We start from the raw sequence: 25,851 nt of genomic DNA, 5'->3' as shown, positions 1-25,851 counted from the left end.
TCAGTATACCAAAAATGTTGGTTTGAAAGTCCTTTTCTTGAGCTTGGCCTTTGTCAAGAGGATCAACCAATATAGCTGCTGCGGTTCTTATTCCCTTGGTTAATATTTGAAAATATTTCCCATGGCATTTCTAAATAACTCAGTGAGAGACTATATAGAAGGACAAAGTTGTTATTTTTATTTTTTTTTTTCCCCCGAATTCTCTAAGTAGGCAGATTTTGCACAACCACACTCATTCTCTCATGGATTTCATTCATGCATGCTCTCACACCCATGCACTTGCAAGTACCAAGGCGTATGTCCACGTGGTCTGGCTGGGGTCACTTTTGTGACACAGAGGACAAAAGGCAGTGGCTGATGTGTCCTCATCACACCCCTGAGGTTGTTCTTGGTAGGCAACAACAAAGCAGTTTGGGGTTGCTTTTCACACCCTTTAGGAGTTGATGACGTTTACAATTTTTTGCTTCATTGTTTTTTCTCATCCCTCATAATTCTCAGGCAAACTTAATGAATTTCTGTTCTCTTAGTTTTTCTCGTAGTCTTGATATTTTATGACTCCAGTCCTGTTCTTCATCTTCTTGATACCTTATCTGTAGGTCAGGTTGTTCCTCCTCCTTTTGTTACTTGAATGAAATCACGGGTAGGGTGCGATAGGCACAATGAGCATTTGCCATTCCTTTAACCCGTGCTCTGCCCATCCTTCTGGTGCCTGCTCGCTTGCTCTCACACACGCATACACTCATATACACACACACACATACACAGACTTTTACTCTGCCTTTGTTCATCACCAGTTTTAATACTTCTGGTACAAATCGCTGCATGCAGACTCAGGGAGTAACGTAGCTGGCCCCAGTGCTGTTCCTTCTGTGCCAGAACGTGTCTCTGCGCATCCTGCACATTAGTAGTGGGGTTACTTTGAGTGCATCAAGCAGCCCCCAAAAATGCTTGAATCCCTTGTAAGAAGGGGCATAGTTCACACCGGCTCTCCCTGTGGCAGGTTTGCAGGCTGTGAGGCTGCTGAACATTGGTTTGGTCATTTCTGTAGAGGAAGGACATACAGGATAGGGTCCGAAAGGAGGATTTCTACACTTTAATTCTGCATTTCCCAGCCAGAGGCATGTGCCGTGCAATGAGCCTCGTGTGTTCAGTGTCTCGTGTCAGTGATGCCTACAGGGACTGGGTCTGCGCTCCGCGTCTGGTGAGGCGATTGCCTTCAGGCTGGGTCGTACTTGCAGCGTGTGTGGAGCAGTTCTGCCACGGGGCTTGGCTGGGTCCCACTTCTGCGCTTGTGGTGTCCCCTGTTACTGGGCATCTACTGATGGTGAGAAAGTCTGTCCCACGTGTCCTGGGCATGTCTGATTTCACTGCTCAAGTACTGCAGGACTGCTTTGCGTACAAGTTTCAACTTGCCCATACGATCGTTTGCCTGGGACCTACGGAAATTAGGCGTCTCAGTTGGATCTGCTCTTCTGACTGTGCTGCCTAGAGTAGAAATGCTGGGCAAGGAAGCAAAATCCTTTCCATGCCTGTCTCCTTGCCCACACAAAATTTTCCCAAGTAGAGCAAATGGATGTATCTGGGAGTTTTTGGTACTGATGGTAATTTCCATGATTTGCGTGTATTATAAGGGTTTACTTGACTCCGTGCTCCACAAAGAACTTCAGGTGGAAACCTTTTCACTGAGTGGGGGAGCTTTCTTGCTGGATTTGCCATGGGTGGATAAAGCTGTTCTCTGCCTTGTAGTGATTTTGTGTGAGTTGGTAATTTATCGTGCAAACTGGGTGGAAATTGTTGCAGCCGTAGAGGCCTCATGCCTGGGTGCATCGCGGCACCAGTGTGAGCATCAGCAGGGTGCCTTTCCTGGTGCTGGGGCAGAGGTGCTGTGGTGGGTGGCTTTGCTGACAGAGGTGGGAAAAGGTTGACTGCTGAATGCTTGCTGAAAACTGCGGTGCTGAATCTTTTATCATATAAAATTGATGCCAGAGATGCTGGAAAGTCAGTTGGCTGTCCTAATACGTTGAACATTTCAACAGAGATGTGATATTTCATATACCTGGAGTGCCTGCTGATGTCACTTGAAAGTCATGCTCGCCCAGCTAGAGCAGGGATTTTTTTTTTGTCTTCTCCAGCTTTTTTAGAGGAAAGGGCAAAAATTGATCGTGTGCATATGATAATCCAGAGAAGAAAATAGATGCTAAACAATTTCCTTTCTATACAATGAATAACTGCTGCATATGGAGTTATGTACTATGCACCAGTGGCTAAATAAAATATAATTTTATTATTTTGGACACCTTTTTCCGACTTCATGTAAAAGTTGTTCTCTTAGTTATTTTTTTTTTATCTGATACTAACCTAAGCAATGCAATTGAAATGCCAAAGCCTTACGTATCTAATGCAGACTTCCCATTTCTATAGCAACAAAACTCGTCCTTGTACTTAATGAAGGAATATTGGAATGTGAATAACTGTGACTTTAAGGTTTAGAAAAACAAACAGAACCGCTTTATATTTGAAGATTAGAGAAATAAAATGGAATTGACCTCTTTGCATAGAATAAGAAAAATCGCCTAGGCTTGGGATACTTCATTAGTAAGAATGAAACCATACTAATGTCATAAGGAGCTCTGTGTTTTAATCTTGTTTTCCTAGTTAAAATGTAAAAGCCTTTTATAGCAAGTGAGAGTCTTTGAGGGGTTTTTTTCCCCCTTTCTTTTCCAAAGCTGCTGTGTTTGTGGTTAAGCTAATGAAAATTTGGGCTGCCTCACAACAGATACATTTTCCTTCTGTATTGGCAAAAATCCATGTATAGTTTTTGTTATTGGCTGAAAAGAAAGGGGAAAAAAAAATGTGTGGTGTCTAATCCTACGTTTGATCTACAAGCTAGTTCCTGGTCAGCTAGTTTAAATCTGTGTTACAGTGATAAATGCTGAACAAGCTACGGATGAGAGAGTGAATGAACAAGCAGCTGTCATCTCTTCCTATTATTTTACAGCTTTTCAATTACAATTTTAACAACCGTTAAATTCTAATTTAAAACCACCATAGGAAACATCCCAAGGAAAAGCAACAATGCTGACAGCAACATATCATGAATGTTTACGAGCCTATGTTTCTGTATCAGCATGCCGATAAGTACTACACAACATTTGTGGCAGGTTTACTGTGCTTAATTATTAATCCGTAGAAGTGAAAGTGAGCAAATGGGAAATATGAAATAGGGGCTTCTATTGCAATCTTACTGACGAAAAAATTGTTTGAATATATTTCCACAAGGCAGTCCAATTTTTCTGTTATTTCTTCTGTGATTTTTTTAATGTTTGGTTTTTTTTTTTTAAAGCTGTGATTCTGATAAATTCATCTTCATTTCTGAGGACCGAATAAAGGTAGCCAGAATTCAGGGTTTAGGGAAACTTTTTGTCTACTTCTCCTGGTTTTGGCTGGGATAGGGTTAATTTTCTTCTTAGTAGCTGGTACAGTGCTGTGTTTTGGATTTAGTGTGAGAATAATGTTGATAACACACTGATGTTTTAGTTGTTGCTAAGTAGCGCTTATCCTAAGTCAAGGATTTTTCAGTTTCCCATGCTCTGCCAGCAAGCAGGTGTGCAAGAAGCTGGGAGGGAGCACAGCCGGGGCAGCTGACCCGAACTAGCCAAAGGGGTATTCCATACCATAGAAAGTCATGCCCAGTATATAAACCGGGGGGAGTTGGCCGGGAGGGGTGGATTGCTGCTTGGGCATCAGTCAGCGGGTGGTGAGCAATTGCATTGTGCATCACTGGGTTTTTTCCTTGGGTTTTGTTTCTTTTTTTTCTTCTTATTATATTCCTTTTCATTACTGTTATTATTATTCTATTTTATTATTATTGTTGTTGTTAGTATTATATTTTATTTTACTTTAGTTATTAAACTGCTCTTATCTCAACCCTCAAGTTTTACTTCCCCCCCCCCCAGTCCTCCTCCCCACCCCACTGGGAAGGGGGAGCGGTGAGCGGCTGCGTGGTGCTTAGTTGCTGGCTGGGGTTAAACCACGACACTACTGAACTCACTTGTCAGAAGGCAGCTGAGACAACCAATGATGCCAGTGATGGTAGTAAATTGCCCCACAGCAAAAGGAACGATGGAGGACAGGATAAGACAGGTGGAAGGCTGGCTTGTTTGAAAGTTGATCAAGATTAGCTATTGCGAAAACAAAAAGCAAACCCAGAAACAACCCACTCAGCAAAATCCTGCTTGAAACTGGCTGAGTCGTAGCATATTAAACTGTGGGCAGGTGGCATCCCGTATGAACTGGGAGCCTGTATCCTGCTGAGAGTTGTGCTCTTCTGCCTCCCAGCAAACTGACTGGAAAGGCATGTGGCATCTCTGAGAAGTGTAAAAAGGCTCGACCTTGGATTGTGTTTTACCCTACAGTCCCTTTAAAAAACAAATATCTTACAATTTGGTAAAATGCTTCTCTAGGCAGAGACTGAAGGAAAGCTGACAACGAGGATACAGCAGGTCTGCAGGAAATGCAATAGGTTTTTGGAAGTTTCAATGTTTGCGCCACAGCCAGCTGTTAATGGGCTTCTCTATAGCTGCTAGGGTATTTGAAGCCTAAATACAGGAGGAAATAAGATTTATGTGATTGTGCATAACTTTGGCCAAAGGTCTTGAAGGACATTAAGTCCCTGAAAGTTTCATAAAGAGATACTCTGTGGGTACCTTTGCTGGTGGGGGGCTAATGTGTTTGCGTGTGCTCTGTGTTTCAGGGATAGAGCTCTGTCCTCCTGGGCACCGGTTCATGATCACCATGGTGGCGAGCTTCATCGAAATGGCGGGGCAATTCCTCATGCCAGGGCTGGCTGCCCTCTGCAGGGACTGGCAGGTCCTCCAGGCAGTCATCATCTGTCCTTTCCTGCTGATGCTGCTTTACTGGGTGTAAGTATTTCTTCCTCCTGCCGGGTCAAAGACAACATGAGCTCCTAATGCTGGACTTGGGAGGTGCTTCACTGTCGGAAAGTGTGTGCTTCACAATACATATGAGCCTTTTCCTTTGTTCTTCCATTCACCTTTTTCAAAGATTTGACTTTGAAATAAGAAATAACTTTATAATTTGCTGTCGCACACACATAGGTTAAGTGCTGCGACGTGGTGGGAACTCAGGAGATGGTCCTCTTTCGTTGAGCAGCAAGTTGTACTTTGCTGCTATTCTGGCTGTCACTTCCCTTTTAAAGACGAAAACAATTCTTGAGAGGATGCATCTCAACCTAGCTGTTTTCAGATTGTGCCTGCACAGCTAAACTTTCCCTTAAAACCTGTATTGTGGTTCTGGGCTGTCATTGTTGGTTTCTTTGGCCTGGGTTAGCCAAGCTGGGTTAAAAATAACGTGTGTCAGCTCTTGAACAAGCGCCCTTGGATGTCTTGTGTGCGTGAAGTAGCCAGCCCTCAACTAGACTGCCTGCTTGATTTTGCCCGAATTAGCACATGCTGCGCCAAAGCCTGGGTGGCTGGTCTGTGCCGGCCAGTGGCTTGGGATCATTCCCACAAGGAATCCTCCACTCCTGGCTGCTCCCACCCTTCTCTGCCCACTGCACCGGCAGCACTGCAGCATTGGTACGGCTATTGTGAGAGAAGTAGGGTGGCTCTCACCTTGGGGATGGTGCCAGGTCCGTCCCCACCAGGACTTTATAAACCTCCCAAAAAAATCTTTCTTTGTTGTTCTGTCTTAATAGTGACACGCAGTGGCGGCATAACACAACGGAGGCTTATGAGAGCAGTGTTGTACAAAACCGTAACAGTAAGAACATGCTAGATCGTTTGTTTTAAAGATAACACTAACAAGACTAAAATATTTAGTTGCTGTACGCTGAGAAAAATGAGGAAAAAAGACCACCGCACTGTGCAGGACCAAGTTGTTTATGTACTGTGGGGGGCCAAACTGCTAGTTGTAATGCCTGACAAGTTGCAACATGTAAAAACTTGTTACAGTATGTAAGAATTTTTAAGTTATATATTTTTCTATTAATGCATGAAAGCCTTACAGAGTTCTCCTGTGTTCGTGGCAGTAACCCTCAGTGGGGATTTCTTCGCTTATCCCCAAGGTAGACATGCCGCAGGTTGGGCTGAGGGCAAAACACAACACACAGGAGAAAGTTACAAGTCCTTTGCAAGATAATGGCTTCCCCCCCCATCCCGTTTTCCAACATATAACATCTAAATAGTCTCATCTTGTCAGTGTTAATCTTGATGATGAATAACCAAGAGTGTTCTTGTTAATGTGCAATACTGTTCTCCCAAACCTGCCGTATGTTATACATGTGCAAACACATGCAGATCTAGTCCAAAATCTCCTGTTGGGATGCCCGCCAGCTGAAATGTCTTATATCCACCACTGGATAGAACTCAATATCAAACATAAAGTTTGCAGATATTTGTGTCCAAAAGGACACTACAATAGTATGAAGATGCCTAACGAACGCGGTAGGCGACATGGACAGCAGTAACCCCTCAGCAGTCTTCTGGAGGCAGCACGTTTTCCAGGTGGCTGAGTCAGGGTCTCATACATTCCTGTTGAGAGGTCGTCGCTGGGTGACACTGAAAGCAGTAGGAAATGCTAACATTTATTTCCTAACCTGCAAGAGCTTTGTGGCTTTTTGGCTGGACGGGACAGGCAGACCACGCAAATAGATCCCCCTTATATAATGTGTGACATGACAGCTTGATAAATAGTGGGAATAGCCAAAGTAACAGGATTTGCGTTGCCCAGGGGTTTTGCACTTGCAGAAATGGACTCTGGTTAGGATGCCTGTTCAATTATACTGTCGGTACAGTATGCGCTTTTCTCTTAGGCTTTTCTCTTCCATCTGTTGCATATTCTCTGGAAAGTGCTACCATTTTATTACCTCTTTCCTTTCCTCCCCTCTTCCACCGGAAATGTGTTGGAGAACAGAGCGTGGACCCTCAACATATGTTACAGATGAAGGAAGAAAACTAACTGATTTGTAATAAAAGAACTGGAAAACTGCACTGCTTGTTAATTCCCCATCGTGTACCCAAAGCAGTGAGTTCAGTAACAGACGCTGCGATAGCCCCTGTGCTGCCTTCTCCTTCCTCCTTACTTTCTTTACTTCCATCTCCTGCTGTGAGAGAGCTGTTTGCCCCTCTGGGCTGGGGCTTAGCCTTCTCCCACCTATAGATTTGCTCTGCTCCCGGCCATGTGCACATGGCAGGCTATACTGTCCCCAGGAGGTGGGAGGCTGAGTGGATCGGGACGCTGGGCATGGATGGAGGGAAATGGGGAAGCAGCAGATTTGTCTAGGAGAGATGGGCTGGTGGGCTGGGACACCTGCAAATTGAGCAGATGCCTTTGCTGAGCTCTCAGGTTATTCTGGAAGGGCAGAGAGGCACCCACGTAAGCCAGACGTGCACACAGGGGTTGGCGACAAGCATATAAAAATAAGTTAATAGAAGTTAGGCTTCTTTCAAAGAGAGTATGTGTGTGTGTTAGAGCCATGAGGGAAGGGGAGCTCCAGTTATACAGAGGCATTATTTCCTCTCCCTTGGACACAGGAAGCTCCTGACAGGACCATGCTATGAAGGTCAGCAACGGTATCAATAATCTGAAATAAACTGCTTCACTCTAACCGAACCTGAAGAACTGGGAAGGGGTGGCCAGTTCTTTTCTGGTGCTGTTAGATAGGATTTACCCTCACCAAGACACAAAGTTGTCATAATTGGGCTTGTTGCCCTGGGGCAGACCCCTAATTGACACACTACACCCTTTCCATGGGCATGGGTTTGCTCTGCATCTGGACAGGATCACGATTCTCCTTCCAGCTACGCGTGGTACCTGCCTGGCCTTTTTCTGCTGGTCAAGGATACTTCTCTGCTCTTAGGACTTCTTGGGCTTAGGATCTTTTTTCCCAGTGTTCCTCCCACTATTCCCCCTCTCCTCTCCCAAGCAGCAGCTGTGTAACAGGAGATGAACGTTTCCCCCTACCCACCCCCACCCCGCCCCATTCTTTTCTTCAGCTGTAGAAGGCTGGTCCTTTCCTTGCTGATGGAGGAGGTAGAATACTATCAACCAGGTGTCCGCGGTCAGCTCAGCCTGGTGGTCTGGGTGACTGCTTACCCTTGGCAGAAAGCTGCCTCAGCTTCATTCAATTAGTATTTAATGCCAGGTGATGAAGCATGAGGTTGTGACCAAATTTCTGTGCAGAAGTCCACAGGGGCCAGGGGGTTGGCTTTTTTCTTTTTTTTTTTTTTTTTTTTTTTGGCTTTTGAATTTGTGATGGTGCTTGGTTTGGCAACAGAAGGTGCAACAGTAGGTGCGTACAAATGACCCTTGGCAGCAGGGTCCGTGCTCCACAAGTGAGCTCAGGCGCTTGCACAGAGACGAGGAGGCCAGCACTTCCCCTTGCTGTACCTGATAACCTGGGCTTAAAGCAGTCCAGGAGTTTTTAAAGATCCTTAAATGAACCTCCCACTGCTCGCACTGAGTGATGGAGCAGCTGAAAGACATGAGACTTCAGCACTTCCAGTTTGAGAAACCTGCAGGAGCTGGAAGGTAGAGACAGCGTTTGTCCCCGTGATGCCCATCCCTGCGGCTCTCTTTCTTCCCTAGGAGTGGGTGCTCGCCATAGGGCTTGTTGTTTGGGACCTGTAAGCGGACTGTTCAAAAACAGCTGTGGCTGAGGCTGTCCCCTCTCTGGAGCCAAGCACAGGGAGATTTTGCATTCAAAGAATTCTTAATATTTCAAAAAATGCTTTTGCAGTACAGGACTTTCTGTAGGAGGATATGCCAAAACATCCGTGCAGCACCAGTGGTAGTAAATAAGCTGTCAAGCTGAATGGCTGTCATCATGGCTGTTATATATTTTTATTGCCTGATATCATTTAGATTGCAGTCTGCCTGACTTCTCTCCTTTTTTTTTTTTTTCTTCTTCAAAAAAATAATGCTTTCTCTGTCTAGGATGGAGGTTTCACTAAGCTGTCTTCCAGATCGCATCAGCCTTAAAAGATAGTACCATAATGGTGTAATTGCCTAGTCCACTGCTTAGAAGTATAAGAACTGAGGCAGCATCCACAGCAAAGATCAGTGCTTTGTGAAGGAAATTTGAGGTTTATTATATATATGAAGTTAAAAGTAGTTGTTAAATTTGTTCTTAGAAAGGTCTTTTGGAAGGTTAGTGAAAATGAGGCGTAAACAAGAAAGAAAAATATGCTTGAAGTCAGATCTGAAAGTTTTCCTATCTATAGAAGTATGGGAGTTTTTTGTTTGTTTTAAGATCTACATAGTTCTTTTGGTTTTGTATTAAAATAAACTTATCTGAAAAAAAAAAAAGGAAGAATGATCAGTTAAGCTAATGAATCAGGTGAATATCAGCACTTGAAGGGAACAACCGGATGGAAAATAAACTTTTTTATTTTGTAACTCTATGTGCATGTGTATATTTTTAAGGCAACTCAACTAACATAATATTGTCTTTACTAGGGGAAACTTTTAGAGAAACAACTGAATGTTGTCTGGAGCATACACAATACTGACCTGTATAAAAGAATGGCTTAAAGTCTGCATATGTGGGAGAAGATTTTTGACACGTTTAAAAATTAAATTTGTTCCATTTTAATTCTAGAAAGTAATTCTTCTCTTTCCTCTCTCTGTCTTTACAAGAGAATCCAAATCACTTCTGTCAGCTATTTTCCTTCTTTGGACTGAATTACCATGTGTTAACTGCACATCTCATTCATTCCCTTCTTGGCAGCAACTGTCTATTGCAGACAGTGCTGCTCCTGCTCCCAGTTCTTTCAAAATTGTATTAACAGGCAGGACACCTCTAATGTTATAAAATTCTAATGTCCTATTGCTATGTGATAGGATAGATCCTGTATAATTTGTGAATCAGTGTAAAAGACAATGTCATTAATTTGCATATTCTGAATCTGTTTTCCCTCTTATTTGTTTCATAAGTGATTCTTCTGCTTTTTGAAAATAATTACGTAGCTCATGAACGGTTAAATGAGCAGCTAAACACTATCAGTTCTTCCTCTGACAGAAACTTGGAAGCGACCCTAACCTGTTTTCCATCTTTAAAGTATTTTCCCAGAGTCCCTTCGGTGGCTGATGGCTACACAACAGTTTGAGGCATCCAAGGAACTGATCCTTCAGTTCACGCATAAGAACAGGATGAACACGGAAAGCGACATCAAAGGAGTGGTGCCCGGTGAGTAGGACAGACAACCGCAAATCCCTCCGCTCTTCTCTAAAGGCTGCACGTGGCATTGCTGCCCAGAAATAAATAATCTATTTACTGCCGGTAAAATCATCCCATTCATTCATTCATTCATTTTGCTTTTCTTGAAAAACCGTTCCAAACTCCAGCACTGTGTTTAAAATTACTCAGCCTGTTGAACAGTCCTAGTAATTATAGTCTCATCTTGCAGTGCTATATATCTTTAGAGACATCTCTTGAAGAATTTTACCATGGCTACAGAGTGCACCCTCAGCCCTGTGTGCCTCTGGAAACTGTGTTTTAAGGAAGCTGCTCCCTGGGATCCTGCCCATTACGCAACACTTATTTTGTTGGTTTGGAGAAGCAGCAGCACTCGAACCCCAAATGCTAAAGCACCAGCCCTGTGGCAGACCTCAATCACGTTACAGTTTTTCTTTAAAGCCTTGCTCCAAGAGCCATTTTGCTTTCCTTTCCTGCATAATCTGAAAGATGCTGCTCTGGGGGCGGAGAGGTTGCAAGCGGCAGCGGTAGGGTGCAGTTTTTGGTTAAGAGTCTAAATTATGCGTTCCTTGGTTTACTGATGCTTTTAGAAAGAGCTGACAGCTCTTATCACCAGGATTGTCACTGAAATAGCTGTGCTCCTGTCTCACCGGGTGCTTTGCAGAAGAAACTCTGTGTGTGTGTGTGGCTCTAATTACAACAAAGGCGAAGAGTTTCTGGATCTTCATCTCACCAGTGCACCTGTCAGATTTGGTTCAGGCTCCCCTCTTCCTTCTCACAGGCCTGATGGCGCCCATAAACACCCATTTTGCACTGTCACTTGCAATCTGTATGGGACTACCCACTAGTCAGAAAACAGTGGAAATGTTTCTTTTCTCCCCACTTTTTCAAACCCTACCTGCTCTGACCCCAGGGGCTGCAGGGAGACCTCACCCAGTAGCTCTGCCCACGAGCAGGGGTGATGCTTCCTGCGCTTGGCTGATACTCGCTGTCAGAGGTCTCTGGGGTCACTGTAGCTTTAGTCAGTGCTAAAGGCGTCAGTCAGCACTGGAACAGACTTCATCCAGAATAGAAAAACGTCACCGTTGACATCAGTGCTTAACGAATGAAGCAGTCTTCATCAGTGAGGGGTGAAAAAGTCCGATTTGGGTCTGGGGTATTCATACCCAGGTCACTGCTGTGATGTCTGGTGCAGCTGGCAGACTGGCGTTAGTTAGCTTGTTTGCACGTGAATTGGGTGGCTGGGGTTACAGTTCCTAGATCTGCGTCACACACAACATGGCTTTGCAATGTAAATGCCATTTTTCTAGCAAAGTTCTGAAAAGCATCGGGGTATGGGAGCAGCCATTAACATGGTGATCTCCATCCCCCCCCCCATCCTTTTTGCAGATCTTCACCAGAGTAAATGATGGGGCTTGGAGAAAACCTATCTCTGAGGCAACGAAATGTCTCACAATTGGACTTGGAGTTTCCCAACCAACTCTAAATTTGGCTTTTCTCAGCTAGTCAGCTTCTTGAATTTGCAGATGAAATAAAATGTGTTTTAGGGGAAAGAAAAAAACAAATTATCTGAGTTTCCTTGAAGAAAAATTATAAAGATGCAACTGTTTGCTAGAGGGATTTATTTAAGCCATGTATAATGATATTGTCCATGAAGGAATGCTAAGAATCAAAATGGTTTTATGACTATTATTTGTGACTGATTACTTTTTCCAGCAGTTTCATGGTAGGGGTACACTCCTGTTTAAGGAGGGACTCCCTTTCATGTGGAAAACGGAGCGTTATTACACATCTTGATGCTATGGATTCTCCGCCTGCAAACACATTTAGATACAGCAGTTGTCAGTACATCACCCTTTGCAAACTTTAAAGTGATACAGAACATGGTAATTTCTGCCTCCTTGTTGATGCTGGATTTGTTGAGGATACTGTTGGGGTTTTTTATTATTTCTTCCCTCACTTTTTCTCTTTAAACTCTCTGCAGCCCCACACGTTAAGGCTTTCCTGACCCAGGTCTGGAGGGATGCTGCATTTCTGTAGGGAGAGTAAGAGAAGAGCAGTATCAAAAGGATGAAATGAGCTTAACTAAATATTTTGGAAGGAACGACCTTCTCTCTCATTCTGGGTGCATGACAGTCTGAGTGAAGACAGGAGAAAAGTAGAAATCCCGAATGAAGAATGTGATCAAACCGCAGGCCGTGTGTCTCCCAGTGGGTCAGTAAGCAGAAGAAAGCATTTCTCTGCTTTTGTGTGTTATAATCACATACCTGTAGTTGCTGTAGCAGGGAATGGGTAAAAAGCTGGTACTTGTCTGGGAGAAAGGATGCCATTGAGCCTGATGCAGATATCCCCTATTTCCCCTTGACTCCATTGTTGAGCTTTCCTATCTGTGTGGAGGGGTTTTTGTTTGTGATTTGTTTTATTCTTTGTTTTCCATCTGAAAGGGCTGGAAACTGTTTTGCTCTAGTTAAGGGCCATTGTGTTGCTGTTTATTATTCCTCACCGCATTGTGGTAACAGCCTCCTGTGATTGAATTACTCCCCATACATTTAAATGATAAACTGCTCACTTGCAGTCCCTTCCAGCTGGAAACCCCACTGTAATTTTACTCATACGTACCAGTCAAATTAGTGTATCCTACATAACAGATCATTACAGGAGTTACAGTAGTTTCATATGTATGCATTTTGGCAGCTGATACGAGTTCCATAATAAAAAGAAGTAGTGTTCAAGTAGGTGAAGTATTTCTGGGATGGAAGAAAATGCAATTTTGAATTGCTGTCTAAGCAATGAACAAGCTTATTTTCCTTTCTGAAGAATCACGCTGTTTCCGTTGCCTGCTGAAATCTTTTACTGGTCCATTTGGCTACGCTGCCCGTAGTGGAAAGTGCCACTAACCTTCTGTAAGGCCTGTTTGCTCCGCAGGGAGGTGGCACACGTGTTGGGTGGAAAAAAAAGCAAAATTTGTCTGCTGTTTTTGAATCAATCCATAGGGTGGGAGCGGTTTGCCAGTGCTTTTCTGGGAGATGTTTCTGAAGAGAACAACTAAATGTCTGGACAGTGGTCCAGCTGCAGTTGAAAGGTCTGGCAGCTGTGGTAACAACCCAAGTCTGGAGAAAATCAGCATGGGCAGTTGATGGGCAATGCTCAGCCAGCAAGAGAGTATGCATGGTGAACAAAGTAAAGTGAGACAAGGGATGTTGATAGGAGTCCAGAGTCTTGTAAACTAACATTGCCCTTATCTTGTCAGTAACCTGCCCTGGGGTGTAAGTAGTGTCTGTTGTTGGTTGCAAAACCAAAGGAGAGCTGCCCCCTTGACAGCTTGAAGTGGCTTTATCTTTGAGTGATTGGTGCACCTTGTGATTTTTGGCAGGAATAATTAGCCTTCATAAAGAGATTTTGGGCTTTTTGTGGTCATATTTTCTTCTTTAATGCTTAAGAAATCTAGGCGTGCTAATTAGACCTGGTTAAATCATCCCTAATGTTTTGAGTCTCGAAATTTCACCAGTTGGCTCACCACTTTGCCCTCTTTTAGAAATAAAAGTTTAAATTCATTTTTGCATCAAGGGAATGATTTTTATCCAACTGCATATTGAAATGTCATTTGTAAAACAGGCTTGGTGAGTTTTGTTGACAAATATTTCAAAACGTTATCCAAAAAAGTCAGCTTCAATCACCAGCAAATTAAATATTTTGATAATATTAATTCAGTATGGGTTTTTCACTGCCAGTTTCTCAAAAAACTTCCCCATCTCTTCCCTGTTCCCCTGTGGAACAAGAAACAAACATATATTTCAGTGCAGCTGCAGGACAGTCATTTTGACCCGAGTGAAATAAATGCTAAGGAAGCATGGAGATCTGTTTAAAGAACAGGAGAAAAGAGTGTTTAGGGGAATTGGAAATCCCAAAGCGCCAACTGTTCTTACACCATTTAAAGGTGTGTTGTACATTAGATGGCTTTCGTTATTTCGGTAGGATGTATGTTTTTTCTTCATGTGGGGCAAAGGGTCTGTTTGTTGGCTGGAACAGATCGACTGCTGCAAGCTGATCTCCGCTGCACCAGCACCTAGCCTGCCGGCGTGTTTGGGTGTGCTGGGAAGTGCCCCACTTGAGAAGCCGCATCAGCAGTTACCTGAGTGTCAGACTTGATGCTTCCATGGAAGCCCACCCTTGTGTGGTTCTCCTTCTCTTCTCCTGTGGTGGGAAACATTTCAGATGTTCCTTAACAGAAAAATAACTGCTTGACCAGGCTGAATGACAAAACCTCCTTTTTGCCCATCTCTAGATGAAAATTGGAGTGCTGCTGTGGACAGACAGGTTATAGCTATTCCTTTCTAAGCTTAGAGAAATAATATTGATGTAGCTACAAAAGTGGCTGGCAAAGATCAAGCATCCAAATAGATGCAAAGACTTTAGCATGCAGGACACATTGTGGAGAGGCAGAAGGGCTACAGTGGTGACAAGTACTGTGCGTGTGTATGCGTGTGGATTGCAGTTAGGAAAGCTGTGGTTTTCAGGGGCTTTCCTTATAATGAAGAAAAAAAAAATTATTCACCTTTCTTGCTACTGAGCAACACGCTGCCGTGACTTTTCTGTTATACATAAGCTAGTTTCCTGTTTTGTTTTGCTATATATTTTTTTTTCCTAAGCCTGAGGCTTGGATCTATGTACTTGCGTGCTTTTTTTTTTTCATTGGGCAAATAGCAGAGGGAAGGGTGAAAAAGCCTTATGTCTGAAAGTCAGTCTCTTTCCCTAATAGAAGAGATTAGCTCTCCCTACAAAGCTTTACTCATATCCTTAGACAATCGCACCTATAACTACGCTACTGTTTTAAAGCTTGTGGTGGATGAAGAGCCAGGTGTATTAGAGAAAGAAAGCAAGTTCCCTGGCCCCATAATACAGGTAACTCCATGTGATGCTACTATGTTCAAACCTGCCAGATGTGTTCCTTTACTAGATCCTGTTTCGTGGTTGTTTAATTGTGCCAAACTTAAATATCCCATGCAAGTCCCAAGGGGCAGTCAGGCAAATGTGGGAAAGTTAAAACAGTTCAAGGTGCTACTTGAAGGCAGCCTTTCAGTCTTACAAAGGACTGTGTCAGCCACAAAGATTTCCATCTCACACAAAACCAGCCAGTGATTTCTGTTGCCCTCTTGTATGTTAAATCAGCTTTCAGGAGGGGCTGGGTTTTTCCTGGTGGTCCCCTGTTGTCCAGGAGCAGGAACTGATGGAGTTTGTGCAACTCTTTCAGGACATGCAGTACATGATGAGTAGCAAGTAATAAGAATAAAACTGATCAGTGCAAGTCCTCTTCTTCTGGCTAGGTCTACAGGAATGGACGAGGAGAGCCCATGCATGCCCTGACTATCCCTGGTGAGGGTGGTAGTGACCTCTGACAGCAGTAGGGTTTGGAGGGGACAGGGGAAAAAGGGAACACTCTACTGAGGACGTGCCTTTTGATGCCACTGGAAAAAGCCAAATATGCTAGAAAATTAAAAAAAAAAAAAGGAGGGGGGGTGTCAGCCTCTATTTAAGCTTGAATGACTCTTTCTCGCTAGTTGAGTCCTCCGCAGACTCTCGCTGGCCACGCTCCAGCCTGTCGCAGCTGCTTTGTGCCTGGCTGGCACGCTGGCTCTTTGTCCGCAGTGCTACCTTTCCTCCCGGAGGAGCCAGCTTTACGGGGCAGGAACCGTGTGCGGAGGGCTGGCAGCAAGCCCTGGTGCTGCCGGCGCTCCCCCCAGCCCATGTGCACCAAGAGGGGAGAGGATGGGTGAGTCTGGATGTGGACGTGAGGGGTAGGAGAGGAGACCTCGGGAACCAAGTGGAGGCAGAGAGCAGTCAGAGGGGACCGGTGGACAGAGAAGAGAGGAAATAAGAGAGTGAAAAGAGTTGCGGGAGTAAAGAATAAATATATTTGGAGGGGACCTAGACGGGCAAAGGCAACAAGGGACTGGGGGGAATTAACGGCTGTAGAGGAAGAGGAGACAGCTAGAGCATGAAGACCAAAGAGGCTGCGATCATTTGCTTCCCCCTCCCTCCAGAACAAGCTGTCAAGTCCAAGGATTCAGTCTCAGCTCTCTTCTCTTGTGAAATCCACTCCTAAAATGTGTGCTTCACCCCTCCGTACTGCCCAACTCACCTGCTCGGCCTGCTGAGGTTTCCTCCATAGCTCCGGCAGTAGATAGCAGCAATGCACATGTAGGTATCTGAAACCTCCTGATGGCCCAGATACGGCTCCACGCAATGATGTTTGAGGTGTTCTTTGTGTTGTGGGGTTTTTTTAATGTTGGCAATGTTAGAGGAATGTAAACATTGACAAGTCACGCTCTGGGAAATGCAAGAAGTCATGTTGCCTGGGTAACCCTTGCTTGGCCTCCTGGCATGAAGGCATGATGATACAGCCTTTAATAACATGATTACGACCTATTTTTTCCACAGGGCATAGGATGGACGAATCAGTGCATAGGATGGACGATGCTGTGGGAATGAAGCTGTTGTCTGTTCCTCATTTGTTGCAGAATTTGGAAGGTGTGTAGTGAATGAGGCAGAGGGTTGCAGAAGGAAAGAGGACAGTCTTGGGGAAATGAAGCTGAATGCCTCTTGAAGAGCTGTACTCGTTCCCTGTGTCTGCCAGGGATGTTCTTGTACAATGATGGAAATTTCCCTGGAATCAGGCTCTTTCAGTGCTGTCACTAATCACAGTTTCTTCAGTGTCTGTCTCTAGCATGTAATTCTGGGGTTTGATTTGCAGAAAGCTGGGAGCATTTATATCAGCACCTACGAGGGGTATTGCTGTGATTTTTCTCATTCTGGACACAATTCCTCTGTATTTTATCTCCCTGCCTGCAAAACAGGAATAATCTTTGTCCTTACTCTTACAAGAAGGTGGTGGAGATGATTTCATTGGTATTTATGAAGTACATGAATATTCTGACAGCACTGTGGGAATGTCTCTGAGGAAACCTATGATTTTGTACTTACTGGGAGGTTTGGATAATAAGGCTGAGGGGCACATGTTGAATGGGAAAGGTAGAGACATCATTAATAGCTGCCCATTTGCTGACTGCAGTGAGCATTCTGGGGGAAAAACTAATGTGTGATCATCTAATTAAGTGCTGTATCATAATGCAAATGAGCAATTGAAGATTGCAATGGCAACATTATGTCTGGCTTTTCCTATCTTTTTTTGAAAGTAATTAGAAATACAGGATTGAAACAAATTATTGCAATCAGTCCTTTGCTATTATAGTCATCAAGTTGTACAGTTACTCTCAGGAAATGAGCTTCATTTTAAACACTGTTAGTATTTATGTCCCGTGGTTTTGTTGGAAGACCATTCCAGACTCCAAATTACTCTTGTACTGGGGTACATTTTAGCATTCAATTCAAATACACTGTTGCTGTCAAGGTTCTTTGTCTCTTTTCCCTTCCTATTTGCTCCTGTCTGTGACTATCTTTACCTTAAATCTCTTTTTCTCTTTTCCCATGCTATGGGAGCAGACAGCAGCCCCGTTCCTTTGCTGAGCTGAAGTTCTCCTCTATCTCCTCTCCTTTTATAAACAGGCTTGCCAAAGCTTTAATTTCTCAAATATTGATGACCAGAATTGTAAAAGAGCACCAGTATTTTATTGTCTGAATTGCAAATACCTCATGGACACAATAAACTGGTGCCTTATAGTCACTTGTGTTCAAGTAGTATATAACTAAGTCCAACACAGTATTTGCTAAAAGCTTATCTTCCAGCAGAAGCATTTCCTGTTAGTCCCTGAGTATCTTACCTTGTATTTTGCATTTTTACTTGCTTTTGCGGCACAGGGTCTCAAGCTCACCCAGTTCCCTCTAATGTCCCATTTCTGTGCTGTACTGCTGGCAGTGCCTCACTTTGTCACCAGCAGACTTCATTGGCGCATTCCTAAGGTTTGTGCCAAGCTCCCTAGTGAGGTTATTAAACAATATTTCTTTTTTTTTTTTTTTGAGAATAAGATGAGTCACCTCTCCACTAACCTCCTGCCATCCGCTTATGATTTCCATTTTTCTATCCCTTATTGCTGTCTGCCCATCAGTCAGCTCCTTACCCACCTCATGATTTCCATATGTGACTTGATAGCCTTCAATATTCCTTTACTATTAGGCTTTTCAAAAATGCAATGTATCAGGCTGCTAGTCCTCCATGATAAAAACAAAAAAGTAAATAAATAAACACAAAGGGAGTTCATGGAGACAGAAATCCTGGAAGGTATAAATAACCCTGTGTACCAGTAACTCAGTATGGCTGAGAGTAGTTGCTTCAGCTCTGCATTTCAGACTGACCTACCTCCTGCTGCAGAGCTGTCGTGCTCCGGGGATTGATTGAGGCTCTGTGCTGGGCTTCCATAGCTCTTTTCATGTTCAAAGAGCTACTGACAGTATCATTTAGCAGCCAGAAAAATCCAGCAGAAGTCCATCACCACAGGACACTTGTCATTTTGGACATCCTTTTTCGGCGGCTTGATTTGAGCTTTGTCTATTTTGTCTTTGCCAAGTGATGCAGAGATGGGTGGCTTCATTTGAAGGCTTTAAAGATACTTTCTGATTTTGAAAGCCGTGCTCCTGAAATGCAGAGGATCCCACGAGAATTCAGCAGCATTGGGAGCTGGAAGCTGGTAGGGTTCCCCTCCCCATGAGACTTTTAAAGTCTCCCAATGAATAGTTTTAATTTCCACTGAGATATAAAGAGTTAGCTTGTTGACAGTTTTCCTACCGAGTCCCTGAATAGGAAGCCTAGAGTGTGTGTGGGCTCCGGAGTATGGGAAAGCTCATAATGGGCCTCTGAGTAAATGGATAAAAATATTTTTTTATTTTCCACACTTGCCCTTCTGGTAAATCAGTCAGAACTGAAACATTTAATGCAAATTCCTTCTGAACTGGTGATTTTAGTGCAAAATCAAAGAATAGGTTGGGGGTAGGGAGATTTTTCCTGGTATTATTCCAGTCACTGAGAGAGCAATAGTTTGCTTCCATGGGGTTTTAATAGGCATTGGCTTGACTTCTCTTTTAAGATCTTAACGTTGACCTATGAAGTCCAGACAGCCTAAGAGCTGCCACTCTCTGGATGCCCGTCACAGTCACAGCAGGTCCTTTCATGCAAGCAGGCTACCACCAAAGACAGCAGGCCACTTAAATGAGAGTCAGTTCTGTAGTTGATGGCTTTTTTGCAAGTCACATAGCTTATTTGTTGCTATCTGAATGCTATTTTGATTATTGTAAATGATTGATTTTGCAGTAGGGGGTTTTTTTGTGAGCATCTGACTGGTGTATATAGAAATAAAGGATGGAGAAAGTCGTCAGAAAGATAGATGGTGTTGGAGACTTGGGAAGAGTCATTCATCTGAAGCAGGTGACTTAGATTTGGAGTTTTAACTCATCGTAGAGGGATGGAGGAGTAAATAGCTGGTAGAGCCAGAACGCTTTCAGTAAAAAGTCAGGTACTGTTTGCATTCTTTGGTGTAAGGTTTGAGGCCAGATTCTTTTTTTTTTTTTCTTTTTTCTTTCATTTTTTCTTTCCTCTTTTTTCTTTTTTCTTTCCTCTTTTTTTTTTTCTTTAATCCTTGTAATGCAGCTACATCTGGAATCTCTTTTGGGACATTTTCATATAGTGATGCTATGTATCCGTGCAGTGTAACTCTCGTCAGAGCAGAAGCAAGGGTCTGCTGAAGGGAGACTGCTGCATGAGGCAGGGTAGAGAAGGGGTGAAATTCCCCTCATGTGTGATCCTCGCTGCAGCTGAAGCAGAGGACATGTTTGTCAGCTCACACAACCAACGGGCTATCCGTTATTTGAGGGCAGAACAGCAGTTCAGTGAAAAACACTAACGAGAATTAGTTCAGAAGGACTGATTTGTAAGAAAGATTAAAAGGGGGCCTGAGTGCACATAAGAAGGATGCATCACCATAAATAAAGAACATGTGGATTGTAGCAGCCGCTAATGTATGAACAAAGCAGGAGTGGAGGGCAAAATAATGTTTGGCACCGAAGAGAAGTGTAACCAAGTTAAGTGTTGCTTCTCTTAATTTTATTAAGTTGTGGCTCAATAAAGCACATATTGACAATAAAATCTACTTTGTCTTCCCAAAGGAAAAAGTAAAAATGACTTTGAGAAACAAAAAAACCCAAATTACAGAAAATCCGAAGAATATGGCATCAGGGACTGTCTTCTGCTGACAGAGGAGGAGATGTTTGGCAGGCGAGATCTGGTCATTCTTAGACAGTCTGAGAGTGAACCCTTATGTCCACATGAAATCTGTGCAATGTGTGTTGTTTGGGTGGTGATTTTCATTGTTGCCCTTTAGCTGAAATAGTGAACAGTCATCAACAGCTTTTGGAAACCTTGTGCTGTTTCTAGTGCTTGCTTTGACTTTTTCACTGTAGAAGGTTTGGCTTGCACTCAATTATAGGCTTTCTAACTATGTTTTATCTAACTACTTCAGTCATTCTGTATTATTTTATTCCCACTTACTCCTTTCCCGAATCTTGCTACAAAAATCATTTTGACCTTGCTCTTTGAGATTAGGTACCATCTTTTTTTTATTGCTTACTTTTTTAATATAGCCCTGATCCATTGCTGAGCCTGCTGAGTGTCCTGTAGTAGAAATATTAATTTGACCAATTTCCTCTTTTGCTCCACCTCTGGTTTTATGCTTTTGTGAGCTTCATGCTGTGAAGATTCTGGGCAGAAATGGATATTATCAGGTAGTAAGGAAAGTAGCACAGCAATATTCTGCTTAAGTACAATCATTAATGTAAAATACCCTTTGCTGCTTTTCTCAGAAGCGTTCCCTGTAGTTACTCTAGATAGAAGACCAAGAGTGACCTGTGAGCAGTGAATAGCTCAACCATTTGCATATAGATAGTGTTTCTTTGATTTATTATTTTTATGATACAATTTTCAAATAACAGCAGACAAATGTGTCTTTCGTTTTGTTTGTAAATTCGGGTGATTTATTTCATTTTTCCCCCCTGTGGCTTGCTTTTATTTTTCCCTGTCTTCTTCTCTTAAAGAGATTGCTATTCAGTGGAGTAAGGCAGAGGTCAGGGCAGGCCACTGTGGACGACTGAGGACACCCGGGCTAATTGCGTATGCACGAAGGGAACGCATGCACGGTTCAGAACAGGGCCACGCTGCCGCCTTTAAACGCAGTCAGTCTAGAAAGCAGCAGTACAAGTCTTTGCCCTAAAAACCAGTCCTAGTCTGTACTCTTGGAGTACATCGTTTTTGTGATTCTTCTTTATGGCTACAGCTTCTTCCGTTCTTACTGGACGTTATGCCCTTGCAGCTGTCTCACTGATCCAGTAGCTTGGAAACAGTGGTTTTGTTGGCGTGCTTAGGTAGGTGTTCAAGCTCCAACCTAATGATATTTGGGAAGTAAGCAGTGCCCTTCATTTTTCTCCCGTGGGAACAAGAATATCGGGTACACAAAATTTGCAAGACTTGTGTGTTACTGTAGCATTGCAAAGAAACGTTAGCTTGCAGCTGCCCAGCACTTGGTGAGGCTTTAGTTCTGAAACACAAAGGCATCACAGCTGATGATGCCCAAGGATTTTTCTTTAAGGAAATGTCTTCTGTTTAGGACATCCATCAGAACAATTTTAAATATTTGAAATGGGGGGGGGGGGGTGGAGAGGATGAGCTGACATAGTGTCCTAGCCACATCTTTCTGAAACCTGGATTTGAACAAACCTCTCAAGATTCCAATGCAAAATGGGTTTGAGCTCCAGTCCTTTCCATGGCTTTTCAGGTGTGCATTGTAGAAATGCAGCAGGTCTTGTAACAGAGCTAAGGAACCCTCTTTGAGAGCAATCCTGCAAGAGCACAGTCCTGCCTGTGGGGGTTTAAAAATTAGCAGAACCCTGAAGTTCTTCAGGAAATTTTGTATCACGCTTGCTGGGATCAAGCTCCATACTGCCCTCATTCTACAAACACGTTTTAAACTGGGAGAAGGTTTGGGGTGTGAAGGAGTTCTTGGGCAGTTCTTCGGCCTCAAGGAGGTTAAGGAAAGCCTGGAAGAAAAGGAGGAATCTGAGGTGGACTTTAGGCAGGTTGTTTAGCGTTTTTATAGCTGCTGTTAGTGAAATCAATAGTGTCCTGCTCTTGAGAACATCCCTCCCAATATCTGTAGTTCACAAGCGAAGCTTATCCTCCTTGTTCTCCCCAGTGAAAGAATAATTTTGGTTTGGTTTGTTTCAGAGCTGGAAAAGGAGATCGCCAGGAGACCGAAGAAAGTCTGCATTGTTAAAGTGGTGGGGACCAGGAACCTGTGGAAAAACATCGTAGTGTTGTGTGTGAACTCGTAAGTCCAATCTCCTTCTGTTTGAATAGTTGCGTGGTTGGTGAACTAGAAGCAGTAATGGGAAATGATGGGCGAGTTCCTCTGTTTCCTAGTGTGGCACCCTTCACTAGTGTCTCTGATAAATGATCCTGGAAAATCACCAGCTGTTGCAGGGAATTATTTTTTGTGGCAAACGTGGAGGAACTCATTGGCTGTTTCAGGGAGCAGCACCATGTCTCTTCTCAGGTGTCGTGCTGCAAGTGCATTGCTATCACCGGTGGTCTCGCATGGACATGTGCTGGTGTATGCTCACGCATGCAGACATCTGCTGCTGGCACCCTGGGTGGGATTTTTGAAATCATTAATGCCACAGGAGTGCAAGTTCAAGTTGTTTACATCTGATATAGCTGTGTTGCAGAGGAAGATGCTGCTTGCCAGTAAATACAAGCCTGCTCCCTTGTGTAACAGCTGTCCTTGCTAGGTCTTCAAAAGCAGATTACAAAGTGCTTCAGCGCTCCCAGATCATGTACGGGGCACACAGGGAGAATGTGCGGTCTCGCACAGAGCAGTGTGATGCCTGCGTCCTAAGGCTTCGGCTTGGACATGCTTACATGGGCAAAACCAGGCATCTCCTGAGGGTTTTGTAGGCTCTGAGACCTCCTGCCCAGAACTGAGCACCTTGTAAAGAGGAAATAGATGGGCTGCAAATTTAGCCTCTAACCAAACCCAACTTCTGGGAGGACAGAGGCAGTGGATCTTCTAATTTTTCGGTCTTATAAAATGCCCATTTGAATTCATGATTTTTTTTCAAATGGGAGGTGGGGAGAAGACTGGAAATCCCCCATCCCCTGCTTTGTTTAGAAGTACATAGCGCTCTTGTGGCTTTTTCGTCATCACTTCAGGGCCCTGCAGCCTTCACTCCTGTTAACAGGCTCATGGATCAGTCATAACCCAGAGAGGACAGCCCCTGTGCTGGGCAGATAGTCACCCAGAGGCACACCGACTTCAGGAGTCGGTCTCCAGTGTTATCGGTTGCAGAACCAACTCTGGTTTTATGATTTTTGTGTCTCTCTCCCACCTACCAGTGGGTGACTCCCTCTGTTCTGAAACAGCGTTTTCCTCTTAGGCTGAGCCGGTAGATTTAATAGCCAGTGTTAACTGTATTTGTGAAAAATGTTTATGTGGGGAATTCTCCTCTTCTCCCTCACCCTTTTTAATTACGCACATGTGGAAATTCCCTAAACCAGAACTAGGCAGCCCAAAGAGTGACTTCTGGCAATAGCACACAGAGGCTGTTTGCCATCCAAGTAGCGCATGAAGCAGATGTGTGTTTGAGAAAATAGCTTTCGTGTTTGTTTTTAGAGGGTGGAAAAAAACGATTGAATTTTAATTCTGTTGTTGCTGTTAGATGGGGCTGGAACATGGCGAAGGAACCTTTTGCAGGGAATTATGAGACATTAAGGGAGATAAATGTATTTAGTTTTAAAAGCAACTGTTCTGAGCTGCTCAGCAAGTTAAGATAATAGAGTGATTCCTGGGGAAGCAGGCTGGAAAGCAAAGTGCAAATGATACATTAATTTAGTTTATAGATCATGGCCTAAATAACAACTTCAGCAAGTGTGTTTTCATGCACAGAAGAGAAATAGAGAAGACACACACTGTTTAACTCTGCCCTCTTATTAAATACTGGTTTGCTGATTAATATTTCACTTATGGGAGGAGTCCGTTATAATCTAGATATCCAAAGCAAATGACATTCTTGTATAACAGCAAGTACTTGTGCGGGGTTTTTTTAGAGGGGAAGGTGTTTGGTATTGGGGGTGTGTTTTTGAACTATAGCATTGATTCACAAGATTGCAAGAGAAATTCCCCAGGCCCCGGGCTGTCATGCACTCAGCGATAGTGTATTCCCCCAACTGTTTCTGTGCTTGTATTAATATCCAGTTTACGCTGACAGCGCTTCAAATTCCTGATGTTCAGGAGGATAGAGATGTATCAGTGTAATGTACCTGTCGTTCATTTTTTGGAGACCTGGATCCATGCCTGCTGCTCTGTCAGACACAATTAATTTGTGACATGAGGTTTGTCTGATCTAAATGCCAGGGGCAGGAGGCCCTTGCTGGCAGGGGTATTTCTGCTGCGATGGGTGTGGTTGGTGACGTCCCGTAGCAGCTCTGCCACAGGTTTGCACCATGTCAGGGGTGGTGCTGGTGCTTTTCATCCGACTTCTGTACCTCCAGACCCCTGCTCTCCCTTCTTCTTTTTTTCCTTTTTCCTTTTTCTTCTTTTTTTCCTTTTTCCTTTTTCTTCTTTTTTTCCTTTTTCCTTTTTCTTCTTTTTTTCCTTTTTCCTTTTTCTTCTTTTTTTTCCTTTTTCTTTTTCTTTTTTTTTTTTTTTTTTTTTTTTTTTTTTTTTTTTTTTTTTTTTTTTTTTTTTTTTTTTTTTTTTTTTTTTTTTTTTTTTTTTTTTTTTTTTTTTTTTTTTTTTTTTTTTTTTTTTTTTTTTTTTTTTTTTTTTTTTTTTTTTTTTTTTTTTTTTTTTTTTTTTTTTTTTTTTTTTTTTTTTCCTTTTTCTTTTTTTTTTTTTTTTTTTTTTTCTTTTTTTCCTTTTTCCTTTTTCTTCTTTTTTTCCTTTTTCCTTTTTCTTCTTTTTTTCCTTTTTCCTTTTTTTTTTTTCTTTTTTTTCCTTTTTTCTTTTTTTTTTTTTTTTTTTTTTTTTTTTTTTTTTTTTTTTTTTTTTTTTTTTCTTTTTTTTTTTTTTCCTTTCTCTTCTTTTTTTTTTTTCCTTTCTCTTCTTTTTTTCCTTTTTCCTTTCTCTTCTTTTTTTCCTTTTTCTTCTCTCTTTCTTCTCTCTTTGAGGGCAGGGGAAACAGGAGAAAGAGGAATGAAATGGAGTGGCAAGATGTTGATCACTGGCATCACAAAGAAACTTTTAAAAGAAGGGGACACACATTGCTGTGAAGGGTGGTATAAATGTGTAGATTGAATTAGGGCTTATTGTTTCATCATTGTAATAACCATTGCAGCACGTGTGACTTCAAATACTCATTTCTAAGGGGTTTTCAGCTGTAACAGGCTAGCTGGGGAAGTGAGATGCAATCTTTAGTATGACCAAATGCCACAGGCAGGCAGGTCTTCCTGGAAGACAAATCGTATTGCGCAGTGTTTTGCTGTCCAAGCACACAGGCTGCTTCTTCACAGCAGCGCTGGCTCTGTGGCTGTCAGCAGATGCACTGGGAACAGAGGGATGTTCTTCTCGAGATAGGGGAGTTCTGAAATATGTTGGGAAAACCAGTCACACACTAGGAGTCCTTATAAAGTTGCTTATACC

At 43.0% G+C, this 25,851-nt stretch overlaps 1 protein-coding gene across 1 annotated transcript in view; it reads left to right on the top strand.

Moving 5' to 3' along the window:
• Positions 1-25,851, top strand: part of SLC22A23 (solute carrier family 22 member 23) — a 114,447-nt gene that overhangs the window by 76,810 nt on the left and 11,786 nt on the right. The window contains 4 exon segments of the mRNA XM_050891679.1: positions 4,754-4,922; positions 10,080-10,207; positions 16,655-16,744; positions 22,440-22,542. Coding sequence (XP_050747636.1) covers positions 4,754-4,922; positions 10,080-10,207; positions 16,655-16,744; positions 22,440-22,542 — 490 coding nt within the window.

This window comes from Gymnogyps californianus, chromosome 2 (assembly GCF_018139145.2).
Source record: "Gymnogyps californianus isolate 813 chromosome 2, ASM1813914v2, whole genome shotgun sequence".
NCBI classification, from domain to species: domain Eukaryota; kingdom Metazoa; phylum Chordata; class Aves; order Accipitriformes; family Cathartidae; genus Gymnogyps; species Gymnogyps californianus.
The sequence above is the reverse complement of the archived record's forward strand: the minus strand, read 5'-3'. Positions and strand labels throughout refer to the sequence as shown.